The 27,831-nt window shown below is 56.7% G+C and overlaps 1 protein-coding gene across 1 annotated transcript; it reads right to left on the bottom strand.

The window, feature by feature from the left end:
- FBLIM1 (filamin binding LIM protein 1) lies at window positions 1-27,831 on the bottom strand. The gene is given in 12 exon segments (XM_054009535.1): window positions 1-505; window positions 4,057-4,174; window positions 5,049-5,158; window positions 5,160-5,228; window positions 6,267-6,454; window positions 7,583-7,709; window positions 11,227-11,402; window positions 14,408-14,702; window positions 14,842-14,881; window positions 14,883-15,011; window positions 17,795-17,908; window positions 27,730-27,831. Coding segments are annotated over 11 exon segments (1,431 nt in total). The 5' UTR covers window positions 17,860-17,908; window positions 27,730-27,831; the 3' UTR covers window positions 1-391.

Raw genomic sequence — 27,831 nt, 5'->3', positions numbered from 1 at the left:
TGCTTTGAAACATCATTTTAATCAATCTCACTCGTCCCATCAGCAGCTGCTGGTGTGGTCCCATGCACTGAGCCGTCTGGGGGCAGAGGAAGCCAGCTGGCGTAGCCTTGGAAGATAAGCAGAGCCAGACTGGAGGGAAAGAGAGAAGAAGACGGTTCCACTGCCACCTCTCAGGGCTGGTCGCATGGCCGATTAGGAAGCATGCGTGGTAGGACTTTGCTGCTAAAGCTCAGAGCTACTAATATGGTCCTACCATAAGAGAGACAGTCAGGACAGAAAGTTGGACATAAATGAATGCAGAGGATAAGAACACTGCCATAGTACAGCGATTCGGCTCATCTCAGCCATGCGACTGCGTCCACGGTTTTCTGGGGAAGCCCGCCTGGCTCTCTTAGCAGAACGATTCATTCTTCTGTTTGATGTGACAGGGCTTGCAGAGGACGTGGCTGTCCAAGGGGTAACAGCCGTTCTCCGCTGGCTCGGTGGACAGGGGAATCCTGCAGTTCTGTGAGGTAGAAAGCACGTCAATCAAAAGTCAGTCCAAAACTCAGTCATTTCTAAAGCCTCAAGCATCACAGGAATTTCTTCCCTTTGCTGGCTACACACTACTTCAGTTTTGTCGCTTTCATTCACTTGGAACTCCATGAGCGAGCCCCATTGCTGCCAGTACACGTAGTGCTCCCAGCACCTTCTCCTGCAGACTAGCTGGCTCAGCCCTCACTTTCGTCAGTTTCAATCAGCCTGTGGCATCCTGGTCATGACACCCAGACTGTCCAGCCAATGAGATGCTGCCTGGGCATGAGGATCTGGGCCCAAACCCCTCCTTCACCGGAGGAATTCAATTAAAGCCTGTGCAGTGAGGCCACAGACGGTACCGGCTCCCACGCCACACTTTATGAGGGGGCAGCAGATTGCTGGTCTTGGAACATAGCCGGGTACCCGCCGCCTCCAGAGGCAGGCACCCAGCTCCACAGACCCAGCCGCCTCCAGGGGAACCCTCCACGCCCCCAGCTGGGCACCCGCTGCCTCCAGGGACACGCTCCACACACCCAGCTGGGCACCCGCTGCCTCCAGGGACACGCTCCACACCCCCAGCCGGGCACCCGCCGCCTCCAGGGACACGCTCCACGCACCCTGCCGGGTACCCGCCGCCTCCAGGGACACGCTCCACACCCCCAGCCGGGCACCCGCTGCCTCCAGGGACACGCTCCACACACCCAGCCGGGCACCAGCCACCTCCCGGGAAACGCTCCACGCACCCTGCCGGGTACCCGCCACCTCCCGGGACACGCTCCACGCACCCAGCCGGGCACCCGCCACCTCCAGGGACACGCTCCACACACCCAGCCGGGCACCCGCCACCTCCAGGGACACGCTCCACGCACCCAGCCGGGCACCCGCCGCCTCCAGGGGGACACGCTCCACGCACCCAGCCAGGCACCCGCCGCCTCCAGGGACACACTCCACACACCCAGCCGGGCACCCGCCACCTCCAGGGACACGCTCCACGCACCCAGCCGGGCACCCGCCACCTCCAGGGACACGCTCCACGCACCCTGCCGGGTACCCGCCACCTCCCGGGACACGCTCCACGCACCCAGCCGGGCACCCGCCACCTCCAGGGACACGCTCCACGCACCCAGCCGGGCACCCGCCACCTCCCGGGACACGCTCCACACACCCAGCCGGGCACCCGCCACCTCCAGGGACACGCTCCACACACCCAGCCGGGCACCCGCCACCTCCAGGGACACGCTCCACGCACCCAGGCGGGCACCCGCCACCTCCAGGGACACGCTCCACGCACCCAGGCGGGCACCCGCCACCTCCAGGGACACGCTCCACGCACCCAGGCGGGCACCCGCCACCTCCAGGGACACGCTCCACGCACCCAGCCGGGCACCCGCCACCTCCAGGGGAACCCTCCGCGCACCCAGCCGGGCACCCGCCACCTCCAGGGACACGCTCCACACACCCAGCCGGGTACCCGCCACCTCCAGGGACACGCTCCACGCCCCCAGCCGGGCACCCGCCACCTCCAGGGACACGCTCCACGCCCCCAACCGGGCACCCGCCACCTCCAGGGACACGCTCCACGCACCCAGCCGGGCACCCGCCACCTCCAGGGACACGCTCCACACACCCAGCCGGGTACCCGCCACCTCCAGGGGAACCCTCCGCGCACCCAGCCGGGCACCCGCCACCTCCAGGGACACGCTCCACGCACCCAGCCGGGCACCCGCTGCCTCCAGAGACACGCTCCACGCACCCTGCCGGGTACCCGCCACCTCCAGGGGGACACGCTCCACGCACCCAGCCGGGCACCCGCCACCTCCAGGGACACGCTCCACGCACCCAGCCGGGTACCCGCTGCCTCCAGAGACACGCTCCACACACCCAGCCGGGCACCCACTGCCTCCAGGGACACGCTCCACACACCCAGCCGGGTACCCGCCACCTCCAGGGGAACCCTCCGCGCACCCAGCCGGGCACCCGCCACCTCCAGGGTCACGCTCCACGCACCCAGCCGGGCACCCGCTGCCTCCAGAGACACGCTCCACGCACCCTGCCGGGTACCCGCCACCTCCAGGGGGACACGCTCCACGCACCCTGCCGGGCACCCACTGCCTCCAGAGACACGCTCCACACACCCAGCCGGGCACCCGCTGCCTCCAGAGACACGCTCGACGCACCCGCCACCTCCAGGGGGACACGCTCCACGCACCCTGCCGGGTACCCGCCACCTCCAGGGACACGCTCCACGCACCCAGCCGGGCACCCGCCACCTCCAGGGACACGCTCCACGCACCCAGCCGGGCACCCGCCACCTCCAGGGACACGCTCCACACACCCAGCCGGGTACCCGCCACCTCCAGGGGAACCCTCCGCGCACCCAGCCGGGCACCCGCCACCTCCAGGGACACGCTCCACGCACCCAGCCGGGCACCCGCTGCCTCCAGAGACACGCTCCACGCACCCTGCCGGGTACCCGCCACCTCCAGGGGGACACGCTCCACGCACCCAGCCGGGCACCCACTGCCTCCAGAGACACGCTCCACACACCCATCCGGGTACCCGCCACCTCCAGGGGAACCCTCCGCGCACCCAGCCGGGCACCCGCCACCTCCAGGGACACGCTCCACGCACCCAGCCGGGCACCCGCTGCCTCCAGAGACACGCTCCACGCACCCTGCCGGGTACCCGCCACCTCCAGGGGGACACGCTCCACGCACCCAGCCGGGCACCCACTGCCTCCAGAGACACGCTCCACGCACCCAGCCGGGTACCCGCCACCTCCAGGGACACGCTCCACGCACCCTGCCGGGCACCCACTGCCTCCAGGGGAACCCTCCGCGCACCCAGCCGGGCACCCGCCGCCTCCAGAGACACGCTCCACACACCCAGCCGGGCACCCGCCACCTCCAGGGACACGCTCCACGCACCCGCCACCTCCAGGGGGACACGCTCCACGCACCCAGCCGGGTACCCGCCACCTCCAGGGACACGCTCCATGCCCCCAGCCAGGCACCCGCCACCTCCAGGGACACGCTCCACACACCCAGCCGGGTACCCGCCACCTCCAGGGGGACACACTCCACGCACCCAGCCAAGTACCTGCCACCTCCAGGGACACACTCCACACACTCAGCCGGGCACCCGCAGCCTCCAGGGACACGCTCCACGCACCCAGCCGAGTACAAGGGGTGGGTGCTCCGTAAAGCCAGCCCACTGCAGAACCAGGAGGGGTTCCTGGAACTCTCTGAACTGTGCGTGCTGCGGGGGGGGGGGGGGGGGGGGGGGGGGGGGGGGGGAGGGGGAGAATGGAAAGCATCCCTGTTCACCTGCATGTCTGAGCAATGGCTTGGCCACAGGAAGTGACGTGGCCATGAGCAACCTACTTAGTTCTCCAATAACCCAGGGAGAGAACCTGTGTTTGTGGAATAAAATCCTGTTTGTTTGGGGCTGCCTCCGAGTGGTTTCTAGGACTTTACACCCCTCCGCCACCAAGAGTTTATTTAAAAGATAAAAAATCGGCAGCTTCCCAGCAGGACCTACCTCACAGCGATAGCAGCTTTCATGGAAGGTTCGCCCCATGCATTCTATCCTGTAGGCATCTTTCCCCTCCTGTGGAATGATGGGTGTCTCACAGACGCTGCAGATGGAGGCGTACTTCCTGATGAAACAAACGGCCAACCTCTTATGCCACAGCAGTTGCCACTCCCATTCGCTGTAGCAATTCGCAGCACAATTTAAAGCTAGATCCACGTTACTTTACGTGGCTTCTGTATTATTGCACGTGAAACGGAAGTGGCAGACGGACTGGAATGAGCTGGGTGCCAGGCCGAGCTATCCAGGAAATCACTTGTGGCCCTGTCTCTGCTCTCCTTGACGCTAGCTTGACACTGGTGGAACTCCGCTGACGACCACAGCGGCGTGAATGAGAGGAGAGTCAGCCCCGGTGTTTAGGAATACTGCAGTGTGAACTAGACGGGGGTGAATAATGGGGACATTGAACTAAAGGGGGAAACTGAGCAAAAAAAAATTAAGTCTTGCACACAAGACACAAAGTGAAGGACGCAACCCTGAAAAGCATCTCTCCAGCAGAGGGGCCGTTACTCACCCTGGTGGCATCGCAGGGCCCCGGTCAAATGCTACCACGGGGGTGAATGGAAGATTCTGATTGGGTGTCGCTCACCCCCCACTCTGCCCAGGGGAGTAACGCCTCCCTGAGATGCCAAAGTGGGGGAGAATCGGATCTATTGCACCTGCGGGCTTGGCATCCAACCCTGCTCCATTGGCTTCGTAGCAGCATACTAAGGAGACACTCCTCAGGCAAAGAGCCCTGGGGAAGAATTGGGATGAGTAAAGGCTACTTGCTGGAGGGAAGGTTTGCAGGATCGGGCCCTTCAGGTTGTCTCACGTGCGCAAGACATACCTTTTGAACAGAATCGGGCCCCTCTAAGCTGCAGAGGAGGGTAGTTTAGGTGCAGAGGCGATTTCGCTCTAGCTTTCTACCCCTCCGACGCGCCACATATAACGTATCGCACCTGTAGAAATCATCCACGCAGTGCACCTCGTTCTGGTCATTCACGGCAAAGCTCTCGTCCCCGATGCTCCGCCCACACACGGAGCACATGAAACACTCGGGATGGTACCCCGTTCCCCAAGGCGCGGATGATGTGCTCCAGGATCAGACCCTGGCACTTGGCACATTTCTCCAGCGTGTCCTGCGGAAGGAGAGAGGCAGATAAAGCGCAGAAACCAGAAGTGGATGGTACCATTCGCCCCTCGCTGCGCCCCCAATTCAGCCCTCACCTACGCAGTGAGGGAGGTTGGCCAGGCCAGAGAGCTGGGAGGAACCAGAGTTCAATGCTGTGCGTGGTCTCAGAGACCCTCCCGGCACAGTGGCAGAGCCATTTACGCCTCCACGCTAGAAGCTGCCTGCTAAGCCCCGTGGCTCTATGGTCACCGTAGCCAATGGAAGACTGCAGCCTTGCTGCTTCGCAATGAACGACACGAATGGATGGGAAATGCTCCCAGGACACAAACGTCCTTCTGGCCTGTAACCATGAGAATCCCTGGCCTTCCTGTAGCACTCTTCAGCTAGGTATTTCCAAGCCCATTCCGAAACATTCATAAATTAAATGCATGTTGGCTCTATTTTGCAGGGGGTTAAAGTTAAGGCCCGGACATGAAGATCTAGATTACCAAAAGCGGCTTGGATCAGGGCTGGCGGATGACACGAACCTGGGGCCTGATTTTCAGAGCGCTGAAGCTGAAGACACTCAGTGCCACTGAAAACCAAAGCCGGGTGCCTCAAGGTGAGTTGCCAGAACTGGGGGCGCATGGAGCAAGAGGCCACTTTTGGAAACACTGGACCTACACAACTTGCGGTAGGTGACACGGAGCTGGGGATGGAACGTGGACTCCCAGTCCCCAGCTCTCAGCACCAGGCATGTTCCCTGCTTTGGGACTGATCCTCAGGCTAACCTACCCCTCACGACTCCTCCCGAAGATCCTGGGAGTTGAGACCACCCCGCACCCCACAGGATCAGGCCCTTGTTCTGTACAGACCCGTTGTCTGAGCCAGTATTGGTGGCATTACAAAGATGGGTCTTCCCAGAGTAGGGCACTTCTGTATCTGAGGAACCCTTGCAGGTCGGCTAGTCTTGCCGAACTCTGAACCCCTCCTACTTTCCCAGGGGCTCCCTCGGAAGCCAGATTTGACTCCTGAGAACAGAACGACATTGGCCTCTTGGGACAACCAGGAGCCCGTTGCGCTGACCCTTGTAGCAAGAGTTGCACATTGGCCGGCCCTCTTTCTGGTAGTAGCGCTGCCCCGCTAGCTGGCCGTGGCACGTCCGGCACGTGAAGCAGTCCGCGTGGTACTGTCTGTTCATGGCTTCTATGGTCGGGGTCCGGGGGGCAATGGCCTTGTGGCAAAAGGCACAGAGACTGGAAGAAAGAAATCAAGTCACTTTACTATGGCCAAGGACAATAAATCACCCGGCACCTGTCAGCCAGTCAGACGCTGCAGAGAGCTCACCGGGGGAAGGGGGCATGGTGGCACCCACGGGGATAAAGCCAGGCTGCAGGGCTGGTCCTTGTATATTTTGTAGAGGGGGTGAGGATCACCTAGGAATGCACCAGTGTCTTCAATCCCCCACCTCCCCCTCTCCTCCAATCACAGGCCCCAGCACCAGCCAAGCTCCTCCCCCCACCAGTGCTTCCACATTGTGAGGTTCCTGCTACCACCTCTTCCCATCCCCAGGCTCCCATTGCCCCCTCCCCCAACAGCCTTGTGGCCACTCCCACCCTGGTGCTGCTGATACAGCGCTCGGTTCTGCCTGCTTGCTGGGCACAGACCGGACACACCGCCCCCTGCACTAGTTATGATTAACATTTGCATTCGAGTAGCACCCAAAGACCAGAGTCGGGGCCCTGCTGTGCTGGGTGCGGTACAAACACAGCAGAAGGGATGGTGGGCCCTGCTCTGCAGGGCATTTTGCTGTGGGTGCCACAGGGGTCTGTACTCCAGCCCTTACCCACCAGCTGTGCAACTCCATTTGATAGCCAAGCGTCTCTCCGGTTCGTTGAGGGTGCGTATCCCTGAGCTAACTAGACATTCTCAGCACGGCTGCCCATTCTCCCTGCAGCTTCCCATTCACACTGATGGCCAGGACTCTGCCTGAGAAACTCCTCTGCTTAAACGCTCTGTGTGTCCAGGGGCCAGGAGGAGCGCTGCTGGGAGCTAGCAAAAACCCGATCCTTCCATTACTGCATGATCGGTCCTCGCTAACAACCAGGTGAATGCAGCCCCACTGAAGTCAGAACTGAAACCTGTAGGGACAGTTGGGATCTGGCAGACAGAGCATGAAGCTGGGGATCCTGGCAACCTGGGCATTGACTCTGCCGCTGACTCACTGCGTGGGCTTGGTTAAGTCACTTATCACCATACCTCAGTTTCCCCATCTGCAAAATGGGGATAGTAAAGCACACGCAGCTTTGCAAAGCATCATGGGATCCATGGAGGTCAAGCGCTGTCAAAGAGCGAGATATTATTAATGGACTCTGGCAGTTACCTGTGAAATGTCTCTTTCCAGGAGCCCATTCACGTTCTGTTTCGGGGCCTGGCGCTCGTCCGCTTGCTCCAGACTGGTCGGCTGGATTTTATGCTGCCTCGGTTCCGCTGGGAACGTGGAGGAGGCCTGATGAAGAGGAAAAAGCCATTCTGAGCTGGGGCGGGCGTCTGGCTGAGGCTTTGCGAGGGCTCCGTTGTGCAAACCCAGCCGGTCGAAGGCTTGGCTAACGACTGCAGCGTTCTGGGCCTGTGACAGCCGGTGGGGGACGATGGGGTTTGAATCTTGCCGGCTCTGAAGGCTGTCAGACAGACACACCAGCAAGGCACCGGGGACATAGCGAAAGGCTAGAAAATTCATCCCGTTTTAAATTAAAACCTCTTCCCGGAGAATAGCGACATTTACCTTTAGAATGACACTGACCTTTGGCAAGAGCTTTGAGATCTGCTGATGACAGCGCTAGGTACGAGCCAGGTGCTATTATTGCTATTAGCACATAGCAGCGCCATCACACAGTGCGAGACCGTTCCTGCCCCCGAGAGCACAAAGTCTAAATAGCCAAGACAGACAAAGGGGAGGAGAACGCGAGTATCGTTACCCCCCATTTCCAGATGGAGACACTGAGGCATGGTGCGGGTATTTTGTTTTAAATGACTTGCCCACGATTGCCTAGGAAGTCCAGTTGTTGAACCCAGCTCTCCTGAGTCGCAGCCCTGCCCTCGCCACAAGACCATCCTTCCTCTCATCTCAAAAAGTCCCTGACTCCCAGTGGCCACAGATTTGCATTGACAGTAGAAATCACCACCATAAACAGACAGAACCTTCTCATCCTTGGGCAACCCCATTGATTTCACTGGAATTACACCAGGGAGGGAGGTGGCTGGAAACGTTCCTGTCTGGCTCTGTGTTTTATTTCTGCTGTTTATAACACGGCCGGCTCCTTTATGTTCTTGGAACCGCTGCGGAGATCTGCCAGCCCGGGCTTGTAGCTGCTTCTCGGAGTTTGTGCGCCATGACATCGCTGCATCTCATCTGCACTTTCGGACGTGCCGGGATGAAACGCGATTGGGGCAGAGAATTGTACCGTGGGGCTGGACGAAACCTCGAGAGGTCAGCTGGGCCAGCCCCCTGGGCGAGGCAGGACTAAGTAAAATTAGCTCATCCCTGACAGGCACAGGCAGTACCGGGTTTACAATGGCGCCAAGGCCCCAGGCCCACACTCAGAAGGGGCCCTGGCACCCGGACCGTGGCCCCGCCCCCTGCTCCACCCAGGCTCCGCCCTGAGGCCCCACCCCCACTCAGCCTCTTCCCCTCCCCGAGGCCCTGCCCGGTCCTCTCCGCCCCCTCCCCCCCTGTGCGAGCGGTGGGCAGGGCCTTGGGGGGAAAAGGCCAAGTGGGGGCAGGGCCTCATGGCAGAGCAGGGCCATGGTCCAGGCGCCAGGGCCCACAAAAGATTAATCTGACCCTGGGCATTAGTCTAGTTTATTCATAACAATCTCCAATGACGGGGACTCCACAGCCTCCCTAGGTCACCTGTCCCAGTGCTGAAGTCTCCTTAGAGTTCAAAAGGTTTCCGAATATCTAATCTAAATCTCCCTTCCTGCAGATTAAGCCCCCATCACTTCTTGTCCTACCCTCGGTGGAGGTGGAGAACAATTGATCCCCATCTTTCTAACAGCCCTTAACCTATTTGAAGACTGTTATCAGGTCCCCCCTCAGCCTTCTCGTCTCCAGACCAAACACACCAAGTGTTTTCAACCTCTCTTCATAGGTCAGGTTTTCCAAACCTCTGATCGTTTCTGTTGCTCTCCTCTGGACTCTCCAATTTGTCCACAGCTTTCCTAAAATCCCGATACAACAATGCTCTGTGGGCTCAGGTGGTTACTGGTCACTGCACCAATAGAGGGGACCTGGCATGGAGGGACAGAGACAAGGCCCGTGCCAAGAGCAGAAGGCGCAGGGAGAGCAGGAGAGAGAGACAAGCTTGGCTCGGGCAAGTCCATAGGGCCTCGAGAATGCAGCATGCAAACAGCAAACCAGGCAGCGGCCTAGCTGGCAATCTGGGTGTACGTGCAGCAGCTGATCCACCGTGAAATGGGAATCCAGGGAGCTTGGGATGGCGGAAGCAGGATGTTCACTGGCTGGAGCAAAGGAGCCAGCTGCTCTCTGCCTCAGGTGCCCTGGAGAGGGGCAGGGGATTGCTTGGCTCCTCCATACAAAGAGAGACGGCAGAGAGCCGTCGATGACAGAATCAGACTAAACATCCGCATCCTTCAGGTGCTGTTATTTTTGGTCAATTTCACTGCCCAAGACGGGGAGGGAAGGGGGGAAGGACATGAATATGCAGCTGACTGGACCCGTCGGGGGGAATATGCTCAGGTCTTCAGAGCCAGGGAGTTTAATGGGCAGCACAAGAGAGATGGTTGCTATTACCCCGCGGGCGAAGGCTGGGTTTGCCAGCTCAGTGCAGCTGCAAGGCAAATCTTGTGGGGTTTCTCAGGGGAATCAGTGGGTCCTTTCCGGTAAGATGTTAGGGTGGGAGGGATCTGGACAATATCTGTGCCTTGAATTTAGTGCTGATGAAAGCGAGGGACTGGATTAAGCCAAGAACAGCGCAGGTTGGAGCTGTGCCGATGTCCCTCAGTCCCAACCCAGGCCCCTACTGTTCCACCCACAGCTTTGCCGACGCCCACGGGTACCAACGGCAGCGCAAGCAGCTATGCCGGGCCTTGATCCCCAGTAATGCTGCACGCTCCTGGGGATGGTGCGTCCTCCCCAGACGCTATGAAGCGCTGACCCTTCAGCAGGAAAGACGCTCAGTACCAAAGGCTCTGGGCTCAGATGACTGGAGGCTCTGCCCTAGTTCAGAATTTGGGCTGATTTAGTTGAACGTGATCGAAACCCCAAAATAACAACAAGCAGAAGGTCGGCTTTCTGGCGCTTCTCCTCAGAGCGGCTCCAGGCTGCATTAAACCACAGGCTGGGCCAGCGTCAGGCCTCTGGCAGTGTGAAGAGAGGGGCCCAGGCTCTCTGGACCTCTGCAAAGCCTGCAGGTAACGCTTAAGGGCCTGATTCTCCACAGATCGCTCTGGTGCTGCACCGGCGTAACAAGGCCCTGCAGGCTTGTGTCTCTAGAGCCGCGAGGTTCAGATCTCGACTCTACCCCCCTGGACAGCAGACTCAGCACTAGGGTACGCAAGGAATTGTGACAGATTAGACAGAACAGCTGTTCAAACATACACCAGGGAGAAGGGGGAAATTCCTCCCTGAGTCTCCCAACCAATCAGCTTCTCTAGTGTAGTGACTCACACGGCCATTGTCATAAGCTCCTAGCAGCTCACAAGATTTGTGCATCTCACAGTCCTCAGCACATGTGTCCTCACAACACCTTGGTGTGGCAGGGCAGGACTATTATCCCCATTCTACAGATGGGGGACCTGGGGCTCAGAGAGGCTAAGTGACTTGCCCCAGGTCACACAAGAAGTCTGTGGCAGAGCAAGGCTTGTCCCCAGGTCTCCCAAGTGAGTGACGTGACCACCAACCAGCCCTCCCTCAGGGTTCTCGATGCTGTTCTTTGGACACCAGGGCTAAAAACATCCAGGCGAGCCATGACATGAAACCTCCTCCTCCCACCTTCCATCAATACCTGCCGGCTCACAGGTGAGCTCATGTGCAGCTTCTGCAGATCAGGGCAAAGCGTCTCCAACAATGGGGCGTTAAGTTCATCGGACAGAAGATACGGCGGAGGAGACGGCAGGGGGCTCTCTGGGTCTGAGCCTGTGGGAATGTCGGTCAGGACAGGACGAGGAAAGGAGGAGAAACCTGAAACAAGCAAGGAACAAGGCTGGAGTCTGGCATGAAGTAGGGTGTATGAGGAACTGACATGCTGAGCGAAGGGGACCTGAATCACACCAGGTTAATTTCGTGCTGGTGAACAGGGCCAGACTGGAGATTAAAATCCCTTACCTACCCCTGGGGCTGGCAGGCGTGTGTGTTTACAGCATGTGTGTGTCCCAGGCCTGCCCCTGCTCCTCTCCTGGAGGCCCTGCCCAATCTCCCCCTTCGGCCCCAGACACACGGATGCCTCCACTTCTGTGCAGCAGAGGGGAAAGCCGTGTTTGGAGCAGGGTGCCCCCCCCGGATCCAGGCCTTGGGGCTGGTCAAGTTTCCCAGGATTCTTGGAAGGTCCGAAAGTGTCTCACGTTGCAACAGTCTCCAGGTAGCAGTGACACCAAGGGTGCCCTGGGTGATGAAACCACTTCTAACCCAGAGCTGAAGGGCCCATTCTTGTCTTTGCTGATATGAAATTAACAAAGTTGATCATTACTAACGGAAAGTCCTGCTCTTGGAAAAGCACCCCCTCCCCCCGCCAAGGAGCATTAGTGGTGTTGGATAATTGGCAGGAGAAAAGTAACGAATGCAGTTCCCCTGCGTAGAACATCTGTTCATCACAGCTTCTCTCCTGCTGCACATCAAAGCGAGGAGCCTACATCTAGAAAACATGGCCCGTCTGTTGGGATCAAGAGGAAACAAATGCTGATTAAAGCATAAACGAAATCACTCCAGGCAAGGGTGCAGGCGTTACTGCAGCCCCAGGCCAGCTGTGCCTGGGTACCGGGTTTGCTGGTTACTTATGCTGGATCGGCACCGCCAGGTTGGGGTTTGATCTGGCTCTTCGGTCAGGGTTTGGTTTTGCAAAGGCCGGGTGGGATCCCAGTCCCTTTGCCTCTCAGCTGAGGTAAGTCCGTGTAGCTCCAGTGAAGGAATCGGAACTAGTCCCACTCCAGCTCTGGCTCTGGTGCCCCGAACGTTTCGCTGGGGCATCGAGGAGCTTTGGGGATTAGCTGATCTCTCCTCTGTGTCCGAAGCAGAATTAGCCCCAGCATCACTGAACCTGCACCGTCAATACTGCAGCCGCGTCGTGCGTCTCCAGCACGTGCTCCTGGCAATGCACGGGCTGTGAGTGATCACGCCACCCTCAAAGAGGACGTACGCCGGGCCACTGCTGAGGACTAACGGAGGTGATCCTTCAACTCCAGCTGTGGCTGCCTGTGCTCCAGCTAACCGAGCTCTCCTTTAGATCACTTGGGAGAGGCCTGTGGGTCCAGGTTCTGGTCCCACTGCCCCACATGGCCTCTTTGTGGACAGGGCTTGAAAAACCTACTTCCCAAAGCCACGGGGAATTTTGGACAGGCTGCTGGGAGCTTTGCAGGAGAGAGAGGAGGCGGGAGCAGCCCCCGTACCTAGCTGTGAGGTGGAGCTGCTGGGCTGACTTTGTGGGTTAGTGACTGATGGGCATGTTTCTCAGCCTGTGTGCGGCAGGTGTGTCGTGTGTGCCCGTGGGTCATTTAACAAGCGTGCCCAGCTGGGCCCAGCCGGGAGGGGCGACGCATTCCCAGGGCGCTCGGAACAGGAACTTCAGCGATACGTTTGCCCTGGGGAGACACGGGTGAATGAACCCAACTGGTTTCTGTGCTGGTGCCCACTGCATTTTCACCTGGAGATACGAGGGAGAAGGGGGGTGCTAAGCTGCGCTGGGCTTTGATAGTGCATCCCCACTCCCGTGCTGCATGGGGCCACGGCTTGTTTGGGGGAAACGAAGGCCCTGCCCCCAAAGACTCCACTATTTTATTCAAAGGAAAACGTCTCTCAAGCTTGGGAGCGGAGAGGGGTGTGTGTGTCGGGGGGGGGGGGGGGGCAAAGTCAAATTGTTAGCTTCCTTCTCAGCAAATGCCCTAATAAATCTCCTCTCCTGCTGTTTGTTTGACTTGCAGCCAACTCGCAACCTGCCCACAAAGCAAACTGCCTTTCCCATGCAGCAGGCAGCCGGGCTGGTTTGTCCTGGTGGCTGCAAACACTGCTGATAACCGATCAGTGATAGAAAGCAGATGGCAGCCGGGAAGATGGGAGCGCACGTCTCCAGCTGGGGGCAGAGTGGGGGGGAGACGGGCCGCGGACCCCAAACTCATGCATTTCCATGCTCAAGGAAATTCAGCCCCCTTCCTCTCTGGAAGCCCCTGATCCTGGTCCCAGGGGAGTTTTGTGGCTGTGCAGAGTCTGTCTGCACGGCCGCTAGGAGCGGGCTTCCCAGCGCACTAAAAATAGCACCGCGGCTGCCACAGCACAAGCGGAGGCTTGGGCGAGCCGCCCGAGGACGCACCCAGGGGCCGGGTGGGACCGTACTTTACTAGCACGTCACGTGCAAAGCCCCCCGAAGTCAATGGAAAGACTCGGGGCTCAGCCCCAGCGATCTGCACTGACACGCACCGAAGGGGAACGGTCTCGCCTCCATCTTCTGCTCCCTCTTCCAAGCAGGTGTCTTGCCCCTAGCCTGCCAGCCCAAACGGTGATTTGCCCCCTAGAACCCCTAGGAGCGAATTCACTTCCACGGCTGGGACTGCCAGCTGGCCACCTCCCCGCTCCTGCAGCCAGGCCTGGTCCTGTCGGGCTCGAAGCAAGGACCAGCAGCAGGGGGATGAGGGGTCATATTGGGAGCACAGGCCAGGGGAATAGATACAGGCTCCGGCAGGAACCTGCCCCACACAAGAACACCCCCTGCCCTGCCTCCCAGCGGCGGCTCACACCTCCACCCCGGCACAGAGCCTTCAAGGCCCCCGGGCAGTAAACCACGGCCCAGGCACCGTCCTGCTGGGAATGAGGCCCTTTCCCAAGACTCTGAACTAAATCTTCCCGAGTGCAGGGGTGTTTGGAATCCAGATCTGGATCCCAGCTGTGCAGCGGGAGCCTGTTTCTGGTCAATTACGACCCACTCTCCCTCTGATGCGTTTCACGGGCCCCGTGCAGTCTGTCCCCTGCATTCATCTTACCTCCGTTGGACAAGCCCGCCGCTCCAGACGAGGGCCCGGCACTGCCCAGTGTCCTGCTGCTCTGCTTGCCGGCCTGACGGCTGCTGTTGGGTAGTTTCTTCGGTGGCAACCCTTGGGGCTGGTGGGTCCCATCAGATTTCGTAGCCTCCTTTGGGTGGTCTGAGCTCGGCTGACGCACCTCTGGCTTTACATCAGCCTTGATGACCGTGTCCCTCCTGGGAGGGGCCAGGGTAATGTATACGGAGGAGGCAATCCTCTTCTCCACCTTCCCAGACAGCATCTTCGAGCAGGGGCTCTGCAAGGAACAGAAGCAATGAAAACAAAGCCAGGAACGGCTCTCGCTACTTCTCCAGATGCTCTCTGGTCTCTCTCTTCCAGGGAAGCATTCCACACTCCCACACCACGTGAACCCAGAGCCGCCCCCAGACAAGCACCTCCCATGCGGAGTGTCTCCTGTTCCCACAACCTAAGGCGCGCGTGTGCAGGGGTAGCTGTTGGAGGCAATGCCCGGCTGCTCCTGAGGCAATAAAATTATTTCCTTTTTGGCCGGTGCGCGCTCAGCGTTATTACGCTGCACACACCCTGGCGTTCAAAGTCTTCTTTCCTGGAAAGTCAGAAAAAAAAAACCCCAACCAACCCGTGCAGAACGAGATCCAATAAACTGGCTTGTGACTCCAAGGGGAGTCTAGCCAAGTGTTTGAATAGCAAAGTGCTGTCCGGGCCCGGAGTAGGGTCTCTCAACAAACAAGGTGCAAAGACCACATTCCTCACTGCCCCAGTCACCCTTCTCTAGAGACAGCTGTTATTCCTGAGAAGGACGCTTGCTCATTAAAGCAGGGCAAAGGCCAGTTTCTGTTCTGCAGGTCCCCGTGCCTCAGTTTCCCCACCTGTAAAATGGAGATGATGACACTGATCTACTTCACAGGGCACCACAAGACTTAATTCATGTAAATCCCTTTGAGATACTCAGAGCGAAATTGTTCGAGAGGTGGACAGACTATTATTATAATTGACGTTCATTTCTACAGCCCTGAAACTCAAAGGCCTCTGAATGCCCCATACGCAGGCACCGAGGCCCCATGAGCTCATAAACAAGGGGAGTGGACGGCTCAGGGCATTTGTACTCTGTCCCAGTGTGGGGGTGTTTTTGTACTGCAAAGTCACTAGTTCAAATCCAGCTGAGCTCAGTATTGATCCGAAATGAGTAACGTAAGCTAAGCACGTTGGACCCAAATGATACAGTGGGCTGACTGTTGAGAGTAAAAATTAAATATCGAGCAGCACCCTCATTCACTGTGCATTGTCCCTCCTGCTCTCTTTTACTCCAACGGGCTTGGATCAGGCCCTACATGAGTCAAGTGTCCTGTGGCAATAAGTAGATATTACTAGAAGCTGTAGCATGATGCATATGCACAAGGGGCAGAATTAAGGTTATGTGGGCAACCTTCACATTGGCATTTCTTGACTTATAAGTGCTTCACTTTGCAATCTTAATGTGCTTTTAATGTAGATTTATGTAAGGAATAATAACTACACTTAGCAGTTACATTGTGCTTTTCTTCTATAGAGCTTTAGAAAGAGGGCACGTTACAAAGGAGGGCAAATAGCATTACCCCTGCTTTCCAGGGGGGGAAACTGAGGCACAGAGCCAGGAAGTGACTTGCCCAAGTTCACCCAGCAGGTCAGTGTCAGAGCAAGGAACAGAACCCAGGTCTCCTGAGCCATGCTGCCATCCCAAAAGAGACACAAGTTCTTAACCTTGCTCAGAAGGATGGTACTGAGGGTCCTGGCTCCCACTGACAAGGGGAGCATTCTAAAATAGTAGGGCCTTGGCATGAGCAGCCCATCCTTGGGATTATGCTGCCCTGAGAGCCAGCAGCTCCAGTCCTGCCGATCTCAGTGTCCCTGGTGAGAGGTGGGGCAGCAGATGGCTCTTCAATTAGACTAATCCGCATTGTTGTAAATTACCGTGAGACCCAGCATCCCCCTCACTGGCCAGGGGCTGAGGAAGAAACTTACACGGTGAGCTGTTCAGCACAATCTTTGGGGATAAAGCCACCGCCATCGTCGGAAGCCGTTGGGCTAAATCCCTCTTGCAAGCCGTGCTGGAAATCGATCCCCATGCGTTAACGAGAGGATAAGCCATCGCATCTAATCAGGGGCAACTGAAACCAGAGAGGCTGTGTGATGGAGGGGGAGGCAGAGCCCTGACAGCATGGGGAGGCCTGCGCTTATGCAAACCGATATCTCGGCCAGGTTAATTCAGTGCACTGATACAGTAAGTGCACAGAAAGGGCGGGGGAATTTTCCTTTGATATCTCCAAAGGAAATTCAGCCCTTGGAAGATCAAACAGCGATGTGATGAAAGCTCCTTTGTTGACTGGGCTGATAGGTTGGTTACAACGTAGGAGCTCTTTGACCCACACAAGCCTCCTCTCCTGGTGATCTTCAGGAGCACATGGGTGGCCACAAGCGCTGAGCGCTGGAACAGGGAGCTGGAGACTTTGCATCTCTGGAGCACCTGAGCAAAACGGGATTCACAAGAGGGAGGCAGCAGAGGCCAAGGGCTAAAAGCCAAGATGTCAAGAGAGCTGGATGCTCTTCCCAGCTCTGGACTCTCTGTGTGACCTTGGGCAAGTCCCTTCCCCCTGCCCCCACCCATCTATGCCTCAGTTTCCCCATCTGTAAAATGGGGGAATGATACTTACCCGTCTCATGGAGGGAGACCTGTGAGGCTCAATTCACTAGTGTTTTTTTGGATAGTGCTTTGAGATCCCCAGGGAAGAGCACTAGGGAAATGCAGGGTCTTGTAAGACCGCCTTGTACCTCTCATATGGCATTATTAACATAGCCCTGATCTACACTCGGGGGGAGGGGGTGGTCGACCTAAGATACGCCGACTTCAGCTACGCGAATAGCGTAGCTGAAGTCGGCATATCTTAGGTCGACTTACCTGGCCGTGAGGACGGCGGCGAGTCGACCGCTGCCGCTTCCCCATCGACTCCGCTTCCGCCTCTCGTGAGCTGGAGTTCCAGAGTCAACAGGGAGCGCGTTTGGGGATCGATTTATCCCGTAGACGAGACACGATAAATCGATCCCCGATAGATCGATCCCTACCCGCCGATCCGGTGGGTAGTGAAGACCTGCCCATGGAGACGCAAGATAGAGAGTCAGTGACTTGCCAGGAGTCAAGGTGAATCCCTAGGTACCTGCTTCTGCTGGTTTTCCCTCTGCTTTGCCTGGCTGGAGTGGCCAAAGACAGCCAGAGTCGGGGCCAGAACCTGGCCCACGTATTTCAAAAATACAGCCAGCCACCTTAGCCAGCCCGGACGGACGTTCTGCTAACCACACGGAGCAGGAATTTGAAATACATTTTTAGTTTCTTACCAGGTTTTACTTTCCTCTGACAAGTCGGCAAAATCCCTCTCCTGAAGCAGCTGCCTTCCCGGCATGCACTAGGAGCAGTGATGTGAGTAGCGGCTGCGGTCAGTCCAGAACAGCCTGTCGGGGAAAAGGCACAGCCAGTTATAATCAGTGCTGGGCAGGTGTGAACAGAAATCCCAGCCCTGACGCTTATGAACCATTTAAACTGCCTCAGAAGAGATGGACCGAATGTTAAAGACACAGGTTTCCTCTAGAATCCCATTTCAAACTGGATGACATCACTCGGTGTAAACCATCGGTAACTGGGGCATGCAGAACTAAAGGGACATTCCGTTCTGTATAAAGAGACTTATCATAGTTTCAGGATTTATTTATTTTATTTATTTCAATAAAAAGGGGAGTGGGTGGGACTTGTAGATGACTTACGGAAATTGTTTTTAATTGGAATTTTTGCCTTGGTTATGGAAAAAGAAAAAGAAAGCCCGGAACAGTTTTGTTCTGGAGGATCTGTTGGACATCTCAAAGGCTGGACTTTAATTCGAGGAGTAGAGGGATCACATCTTTAACCACGGCTTCCTTGCTCCAAAGTGCTAATTGGTCATATACATGAAACAGACGTTAGTGAAAACAGAGTGTGTTTTCAAGGGTCTGATGAAAAGTCCTCTCTTCTCAAGACCTCAGCTTTCGCTTTCTTCACTCTTATAATGTCCTCATTTCACTCCTACTCCAGGAGTGAGCAAGTGGGAACAATCGGGACAGGGGGTGCGGGGTAGTAGGTGCCTATATATAAAAAAAGCCCCAAATATCAGGATTGTCCCTATAAAATCAGGACATTGGGTCCCCCTGTACTCCAGCCACCATGGAGACTTCTAGGCTAAAAACATGAATAGACTTTCTAATGTTAAACTCAAATGGGGGTGCTGGGGGCTAAATAAAACCCTGTCGGGGTTTCTTCATCCCCTGTATGGAAGCAGAGGATAAGCACAAACCCTTTGCAGGTCACATTCGAACGTAAACCTTCCCCATTAGAACCAGGACCTAAAACAACTGGAGCTGAGAAGGAGAAAGGGCAGCCCAGGAGAGATGGACAGGCTAATCTCACTTGTAACATGATGCCCCTCAATGGATCAACCGCAGGAGGACTCTTGGAGCCAAGGCCGCAGCCGGCTCGTTAATCTGTAGGAGGCCCAGCCCTCACCAGAGGCGGACGGGGTGCTCCACTCAGCGGGCACGGCTCACTCACGGCTCCAAGCACAGCCAAGCGCAGAAGAATAGCCCACCAGCGTCCCGGACGGAAAGTAAACTGGGAAGTGTTGGTTCCATGGTGGCGCTCAGGGCGGGACACTGGGGGCTGATTGTAGTCTGAGCCATCTCAGGCGTTGTCAAGTTGTTTCAAAGCTTTGACTGTTTATCTGGATTATGTCCCTTTAAGGCAGAATCCCCCTCCCCCTCTTCACCGTGCCAGGGGAACCTCTGAGCAGCTGGTGACTATACAAACCATACGTGCTGCGGAGCCACGCGTGTGCAAGCCGTGTGTCACAGCAGGCCACGGCAGGAGGTCCCTAGCTCTGCACTCGACTCCTTTCATGGGCTTTAAACAAGCCCTTTGTCCATCAGTGTATTATATGTTAATATCACCTTCTCATGTTTCCTTTCCTTTATTTTCACTCAAAAGAAAAAAAACCCAAGACAACATAATCCCCTGGCCCCTTTCCTGCGCGTACTGAAGAGCTGTTGAGATGGGGCCCGGTTTGGAAGATTTATTTCCGTAAGCAGGATGAACTGGAATCAGGAGGGGTGGATTGGGACCACAGAGCCGACCAGCCCTTTCTGGAGGAACTAGGACACCGATCCTGCAATTCCTTACGCCCCGAGTAACTGAACACGCGCATTAATTGGTGGCTGCGGGATCAAGGGGTGATGAAACGGAGAATGATTTGGACTTTCTTGGCATCTTGCACAGGAGAATTTCACATCCTTTCACAAACAGTAATTACACCTCTACCCCGATATAACGCGAATTCTGATATAACGCGGTAAAGCTGTGCTCGGGGTGGGGGGAGTTGTGGATTCTGGTGGATCAAAGCAAGTTCGATATAACGCAGTTTCAGCTATAACACGGTAAGATTTTTTTGGCTCCCGAGGACAGTGTTCTATCGGGGTAGAGGTGTAATTAGGCCTCCCTCCCGCCCAACTCGGTGAAGTCAGAATGTATTTTTTACCTTTGACAAATGGGGAAACTGAGGCCCAGAGAGGGGGATGCGACTTGGGCAAGATCAGCAGCAAGGTTGGGAGTGAAACTCATGAAGTCTCACTGCCAGGCCCCTGCTCTAACCGCTAGACCACACACCCTCCCTGGGTAAAAAGGCACAGGGCAGTTGTGGAGCTGTCCACCTGAACTCCCAGCCCCTGCCAGGAGAGCTGTGAGGAGCAGACTGTGGGGGTTGGGGGTGGCCCTGGGACCAGGCCCACAGAAGAGAGAACTGCCCCATTGAGCTGCCTTAACAGGAAAGATCCAGAACCCTTGGTGCTGCCCTTAGAATCCCCTGCCCACCTCTAGCAGTGTCTATCCATGCATCACACAGCCCGTGGACGCATGCCCCCGGGAGAGAGGCAAACAGCGCCACCCAGATTTTACAGAGGGGGACACTGGTAGAGAGAGGAAGCCGCTTGCCTGTGATCCCACAGGGGGACTGGTGGACAAGCCTCCTTAAAACATTCCCAATAAGCCCAGGGCTGTTCCCAGGCCAGGAAGTCGTTTTCCAGGTAGAGAGAACAGGGCAGAAACCTCCCCGCTCCGCACTTACGACCCCCCTGCGGCTGTGGTGGGAAAGATGAAAGGCTCAGGGTCTGTACAGCCTTCCGGCCCAGAGGCCCAGGGTTGGGGATTAGTGGAACTGCAGGCTGTTAGCTCCCTTACCCAGCTGCCTGGGGGGCCCTGGATAAAACCTGCAGCTTGGCTCTGACTCCTTCCCTGAATGGGGCGTGAGCCAAGCCCACGCGCATACGCTGGCATCCGTCCTGGCCACCTCTCCATGGATTCTCTGGTTTGCATGTGTGGAGCCACCATCAGACGGTGAAGACTTTCAGTCAGTACCCACCCGGGCTGGACTTGAACCAGTGACCTAGAGGTGCACTGATCCAAGGAGCACAGCCCCTGAACACCGGACCCCACACTTGCTGGCCTGGGAACAGTTAAAGTGTGTCACAGACGCTCCACTTCACAGCTACATGCGGTAAAATTCATCAGCATTTTGTTCTGATGCTGTTTAGCCTTTAGCCGCAGGGGGACGGATGGCAGGGAGGGAGGGTGGTTCGGACTCACGGGATTCTCTTTGATCAGACATCTCTGCTAGTCTGTAGCAAGTCCCACCGTGGGATCAAGAATTAATAAAAAGATGGGGAAAGGTCTGTCTAGCCTTTCCAAAGCAGCATCATAGAGAGGACAGGTTGATGTGTTCCCCTTCAGCCCAAAGCGTGTTACAGTTACTGAATTAGATAGCCATTTGATAGGATAAGTGAGGGGCTGAAGAGACAGTGTCCAGACCCTTGCTAGCACTGGATTCCAGTTCAGGGCCTGAGGCCCAGTCAAGGCTAGGGGTCAAGTTCATGTTCAGTGGCACAGACCTTCTCAGCAGCTGATGCAACTAACAGCCTAAAATGGCTGAATGGCTGAAATCCTTCCCAGACGCATTGCAGTCACAGAACTAGAAAAGGGGTCTCTGGATCCAACCTGGACACCGGATGAGAAGAGTGGATTTGCCTCCAAACACACACATTGAAATTTCAATGGGATATGGATGCAAGGTTCCAGGTTTGGTTCATCGCTAGTTTTAGAGGCCTGAATTTTCAAGGGTCCCTTTGAGTTTGGTCGCCCAACTTCAGACACTCCTGACCCAATTTCCAGAGCGCGTGAGGACCAACAGCCGAGTCATTGGGAGCTGCGGATGGTGAACACCTCTGAAAGTAAGGACCTAGGTGTCTCATGCTGGGCACCCCAGATCTGAGGCCCCTTTATACTGCTTGACTGCAGTAAAGGGGCCTCAAACTGGACCTAAGTTATGCTCCTACTTAAAGGCTGCTTGCAAAGGGGGTGCTGTGGAATGATTACCAGCCTCCCCGAATTTAGTAAATGATCCAGAGATGACAAAGACTTTTTCAGATTTGTTTGAAGATATCCACAACGCACGTGCGCGCACACACACACACATCATGTGTGTTTTTATACACAACATAATCCAGGGATTTTAATGCCCCTGTTTAAAAGCAAGGAAGCAAACGTGCCCACTGCACTCCTGCCCCTTTGAAGGCAACACATCATCTCTTCTATTCCCTGCAATCGGAACGGGTGGGAAGCGAATTCAGGCCAGTTTGTTTTTATTCACATGCCACAGGAATTTCTCTCGGGGGAAATGATTAAATTGAGTTTCTTAAGAAGGATACACACACATTTCCTTCAACGCTAGGGAAGAGATTCTCTGCTTGGCAGATGTTGACAGCTGTGCAGACGCATGGATGCTGCCAGGGACTTTGATCCTAGCACAGCACGCCAAACTTTTCTTCAGGGTCAGCTGGAGCTCTGTCAAATGGGTGAGCGCGACACTCACAGTACATCTACGCTGCATCGTGAGCCTGGGCGCTGACTCAGGTTTGAGGCCAGACCCTGGGGAGATGATGTTTCACCTCATGACCGTTCTGCTGTCTCCCATCTGACTAGCCCGCGCACAGGACTGGGAGACGGGAACTCTGAGTTCTAATCCCAGCTGTGTCGCTGTAGCTTTGGGTCAACCACTTTGCCAACATTTTCTAGGGCAGCCACTGATTCCTGGTGTCCAACAGAAGACACCTTGGGGCGGGTTTTTCAGAGGCACCTAGCTGGAGTGCTGGGTGCTCACCAGCCCTAAGGAGCCTCAAGTCAGGCACCCTCACAGTGAAGCACCGAGAGTCAATGGATCTGTTTAAAGCTGGGGCCTTCACCTTCGTGTGGGCCCCACCCTGGCTGCCCACAGCACCGCTGAAAGCAACGAGAACTGATGGTAGGGTTAGCTGGAAAATAAACAACAACCACCCAGCTTACAAAACGTGCTGAGGTTTCCAAACTTGTTTTTGTTTTGCTTGGGAACAAAAATGAGAACTTCCAAGTTTTGGGTCACAAAAACAAGAGCGAGACACCCCAGAATAGCCAACAGCCCCATGTTTAGGGCCCTCATCTGGGATATAGCAAACCCAGGTGCAAGCCCCTGCTCTGCCTCCCCCCGGGGTCTCACCGAGTGCATCCGACATGCATGGTGCGCTGCTTAATATGCCCATCACCCCCCGCGGGAGGGATCCCCCCCATTTACTAAGAGGAGGGCTGAGACACAGAGGGTCTGTCTACTCTACACAGCAACTAGACACCCATGGCTGGCCCGTGCTGGCCAACTCGGGCTCGCAGGACTGTTCCATTGCTGTGTAAACATCTGGGCTCAGCCTGGAGCAGGGTCCTAGGGTCCTTTTTGGCTGGGCCGGCCCCCCAGGAATCACCTTCCCCTCAGCTGCAGGAGAGCGAGCCAGCCTCGCGAGATGGGGAACTAGCATGGGACGCAGACCCCGCACCGCTCCCGCTCCATAGCACCATCTGGCTGTGTGGACAGAGCTTCAAACCAATCTCTAGCTATTGGAGACCAGGATGAGACTAAGTGAGGGGCGGATTATCCCACCTCGGCTGCTGGCCACTGTTGGAAGCAGCACCCTGGGCTAGATGGACCTTGGTTCTGATCCAGTCTGACAACAACCATGTTCCTGTAACCGCACCCAGGCTTCCAGCTCAAGAAAAGAGGCACAGGCCCACATCTCCCCTCTTCCTGGCCGCTGGGTTTCATTTAGGCTCTTACCAGACCTGACCAACCTCGGGCTCCACTGTCGGAGGTCTCAGGCCGGCTGCTTGGGAGAGACAAGCAGTGAACCCCCGGAAATTCCTTCTATCTTTTGTAAATTTTCAGTTTTGGGGGGAGAATTTCAGGTTATTTCATGTTACCCATGAAATACGTGGTTTTCTTTCTTTTTAGTACATTTATGTTAAAAAAAATACCTCAAATGACAGAATAGAAATCCCGACACCCTGCCCTGCTCTCCTCTCTCTGCCCCACATCCAGCCCTGCCCCCTGCCCCCAGGGTTCCCCAGGAGGGAGTTGTCATTGCAGCCTGGAGGGGGAGGAGTGCATGGACCGGGCACCCCTGTCCCAGTGGTGGTGGCACAGGCTCCCCCGGCCCCTATCCAGCTCACTACAGGCCAGGCTGCAGGGGGCTCATTTCCAACCGCCAGCCCTTGGATGCCGATGCCACTAGCAGGGACCAGCCAATCCACAGCCAGCTCCATGCACCTCTGTCCCCCCCGACAAGAACAGCCTGGAAAGGGTGCCCCGGCGTTGTGACCCCAGGCACTAGGTCACAACGCCACTCACTCAAATTGGGCCAAATCTGAGTGAGTGGCGTTGCAACCGGGCTCGTGAGGCCGCACTGCTCGTCAGCAGGAGCGGAGGTGCACGGAGCCGGCTGCGGAGGGATGATGGAAATTGTGGCAACTCTAAAAAGGGATTTTTTCATGGTATTCAGGGATCTAACTAGGAGCTGCAACTAAGCCTGGCCATTGGCACTCCCAAGGCCGAGCGCTCCCAGCTCTCAGGCAAGGTCAGCTGGTTACAGAATTCCTAACTGCCCTCCATCCACCGAGCAAACCTAGCTGTTTAACCCTTGCTGGCCAGGGTACGATCCTGTGGTAGAGGCAGGGGTTTCTTCCCCAGGGCTACCTGGGGAGCGGAGGGGGAAAAGGCTGTCAGGCCGCAAGCTTTCCTGTCCGAGCCCCTAAAAGCCACTATGCTCCGTCACAGGGTGAGACCTATGCTAAGCCCAGAAACCACAGCGGGGGCATCAGATGCAGGAAGCGCTGGTGGTGCCGCTGGTCCTTCTGGTGGTCTAGCAGGTTCCTGCTTGACATAACCCTTTTAGTGCGTCCACACCTAGTGTGCTTTGCAACCATGGCTGAACCAGTGCATTCTGGGAGTCCTGAAGCACCTATCCCATAGGGCCTAGCACTAGGGTGGCCACTCACGCATTCCCACATTCCGGTGCCTGCCTGCCCCAACCACCATTTGCAGCACCTTTATGTCATAACAACAGCTCTGCACACCAATCCGTTCTAGCACCGAGGACACGGGCTGGAGCGCTGGATTGTACAGCTCTTTTTAACCTTGTTTGGCTCCTCCCTTACCGACTGGCCAAGCCATGCTGGAAACCACTTCATCTGGAACCATGTTTATACGGGGCCCAGCCCAGCCCCCAGGGGCCAAAACTGCATCTGGCATTTATTCTCAAAGGAAACCGAGAGAGGAATGGAACAAAACACTCGGGCCTCCGCAGACTTTTCTGCTTTGCCTTTCAGGAATAAACAAGGCACAAGAAAAGTGGAGTCTCCTGCCACTGATGATTTTGCCTGACTGTGGTCGGCTGCTCCAATTATACTGGAATAGCCCCTGCAGCTAGAGCAGAAAGAGGCCTGTACTCGTCCCCACTGGTACCGGGGATAAATACTTGTGCTCAGCCTCAGAGGGGAGTCAGTCAATACAACTCAACATCCTAGGCCGTGGCAGGGCCCGTGTGCTTGTGATCCCTAGCGTTAAAAACCAACCGTTGCCCCCTTCCACCCACAGTCTGTCTGCCCATGTTCTCATACTGGCACCCATCACCATTGCATCAGGGCGCCTAAGTGTCTGTGTATGGCTGGAAACAGACCTCCCCGCCCCCAGAATACTTATCCTGAATCCCTCCCCTCCAACCCCCATGCAACGTGCCCTGCTGCTGGAATACCAGCACTTCACAGGGGACAAACCACGTGCAAAGGAGAGGTGGGGAGGCCCTCCCACAATTTATCACACAAACCCCCAATAACTTGGGAAGGATGGCCCAGCAGCTTGGGTAATAGCCAGGGACTTGAGAGACCCGTGTTCAATTCCTCGCTCTGCTACAGACTGCCTGGGTGACCTTGGGCAAGCCAGTGGGAGTTAAGCATCTAAGTCCCTTGGTGGATCTGTGCCTCAGTTTCCCCTCTGTACAATGGGATAACCGTCCAGCCTGGCCTTGCAGGGATATGTGAGGCTAAATCCCCTAGCAAGGGGGAGGTGCTCAGATACCAAGGCGATGGTACCAGATATGTATCTTATCTAGAGATTAGTTACACAGTGGTTGTGTGTTAAAGCCTCCAGTGACTAAGCACCTGATTAAGGTGGGGAAAGAAGGGTGAGGCTCTTACCTACCGGAGAGTCAGTGAAAGCAAACTAAGGTTACTGAAGACTATCTCATGGCCAGCCTCCACCCAACTACTTAAACCCTAGCCTTGATGGCCATCAGATTTCTCCCTAACAAGCCAAGTTGCCCCTTGGCTACTGAAGCGCTAGGCTGGCTGGGCACCGAGGGACTAATATGAACCATTGCTGGTTACATTCCTCATTGCAGAGCTCACGGCTTCCTCATGCTCCACACAGCAACGCCCCCTCCTTCCTGGGGGAGTCAGATACCAGCCAGGCAGGTGGTCAGAAGGTTATCAGCCCCCTTAAAGGATGGAGGGAGGGAGCCTGCAGAGCGCAGCCTATTAGCTCACTGCAGGTGCTGTTTGGATGGGGTCTAATGCAGTGGTTGGACGTGTTATAGGTCTCCAACCCAACAGGGACTCCCGATCAACAACAGAGGGGTGTCTTAGGCGGCTGCGCTGGCTCTGCTGGGGTCCTCCTAGCTTGGAAGGAAGCCTGTCTCCTGTCGTGACCCAGGAGCAGTTATTAACAGCACAGCGGGTGCGTTCAGCCTGCCCAGGGATCAGATCCTGGCATTGACAGCCATGCTCAGATGCACGGGAGCCTGGGGAGCGAACACCTGCCTCCAGCGCACACTTCACGACGTTCGCAGCAGCATGTCTAGAGCGTAGAGCAGGGGACTGGGAGTCAGGACTGCCCGGTTCTATTCCCGCCTCTGACGCTAACTCACCATGTCCCCTTGGGAAAGGGATTAGACAGCTCTTCCCGTCGGTTTCCCCAGCTGCCAAATGGGGCTAGATCAGGGTTTCTCAAACTGGGGGTTGGGACCCCTCTGGGGGTCATGAGGTTATTACATGGCGGGTCGCGAGCTGCCAGCCTCCACCCCAAACCTTGCTTTGCCTCCAGCATTTATAATAGTGTGAAATACATAACAAATGTTTTAATTGATAAGGGGGGGGCGCACTCAGAGGTTTGCTGTGCGAAAGGGGTCACCAGGACAAAAGTTTGCGAGTCACTGAGCTCGGGCCTCCCTTCCAGGGTGCTGCGAGGCGAGGCTCATTTGCAAAGCACATTGAGGCCTTTGGGCGAGAGGCTGGTACGGGGCTCTTGGTGAGGAAACTGCCGAGTAAAGCTGAGATCTCCCCCACAGCCAGAGCTGTGCGGGGGGACGGACATCTGAGCCCCCCCAGACACAGCATCTAGCTAATGTAACAGCACATGTAAAGCCGCTGCCCCATATGCACTGCCTAGGCACTGTATGGGGATTAGAGTGACCCCAAAATATCGCCACCCGCTGGGTGAGAACAGAGACAGGGCCCCCCCTGTGCCACACAGCCAACCCCCACCCCCAGTCCCGGGGCGCTGCGACAGGAGCCTGTCCAGTCACTCCAGCAAGATCCCCTGGCTGGGGCAATGAGCAGATCTGAAAAACAAAGGGTTAGACAAACGGGTCCTACAATAAACACAGCCCTGGGCCGGGAAGGGGGGGTCCTACCCAGCCCCCACCGCTAACCGCCCCCCCAACTCCCGGCCCCTTTTCCTAGAGTCTAGACGGGAGCGCTGGGCTCCCCGGGCTGCCCCGCTCCGATCAGCCCCACCCCGTGGCCTCTCCATCTGCCCCCGCCCCAGCCCGGCTCCCATTGTCCCCCTCACCTGGCCCACCGGCGGGCGGCTGCCCGGGGTTCCTCCTGGCTGCGCGGCGGCGTGCGCCGGTCCCGGTCCCAGCCCCTGCGCGGCGCACGGCTGCCCGCGGCC

This window comes from Malaclemys terrapin, chromosome 19, assembly GCF_027887155.1.
Source record: "Malaclemys terrapin pileata isolate rMalTer1 chromosome 19, rMalTer1.hap1, whole genome shotgun sequence".
Classification (NCBI taxonomy): Eukaryota; Metazoa; Chordata; order Testudines; family Emydidae; genus Malaclemys; species Malaclemys terrapin.
Note: the sequence above shows the minus strand (reverse complement) of the source record. Positions and strands in the feature narration are given on the sequence as shown.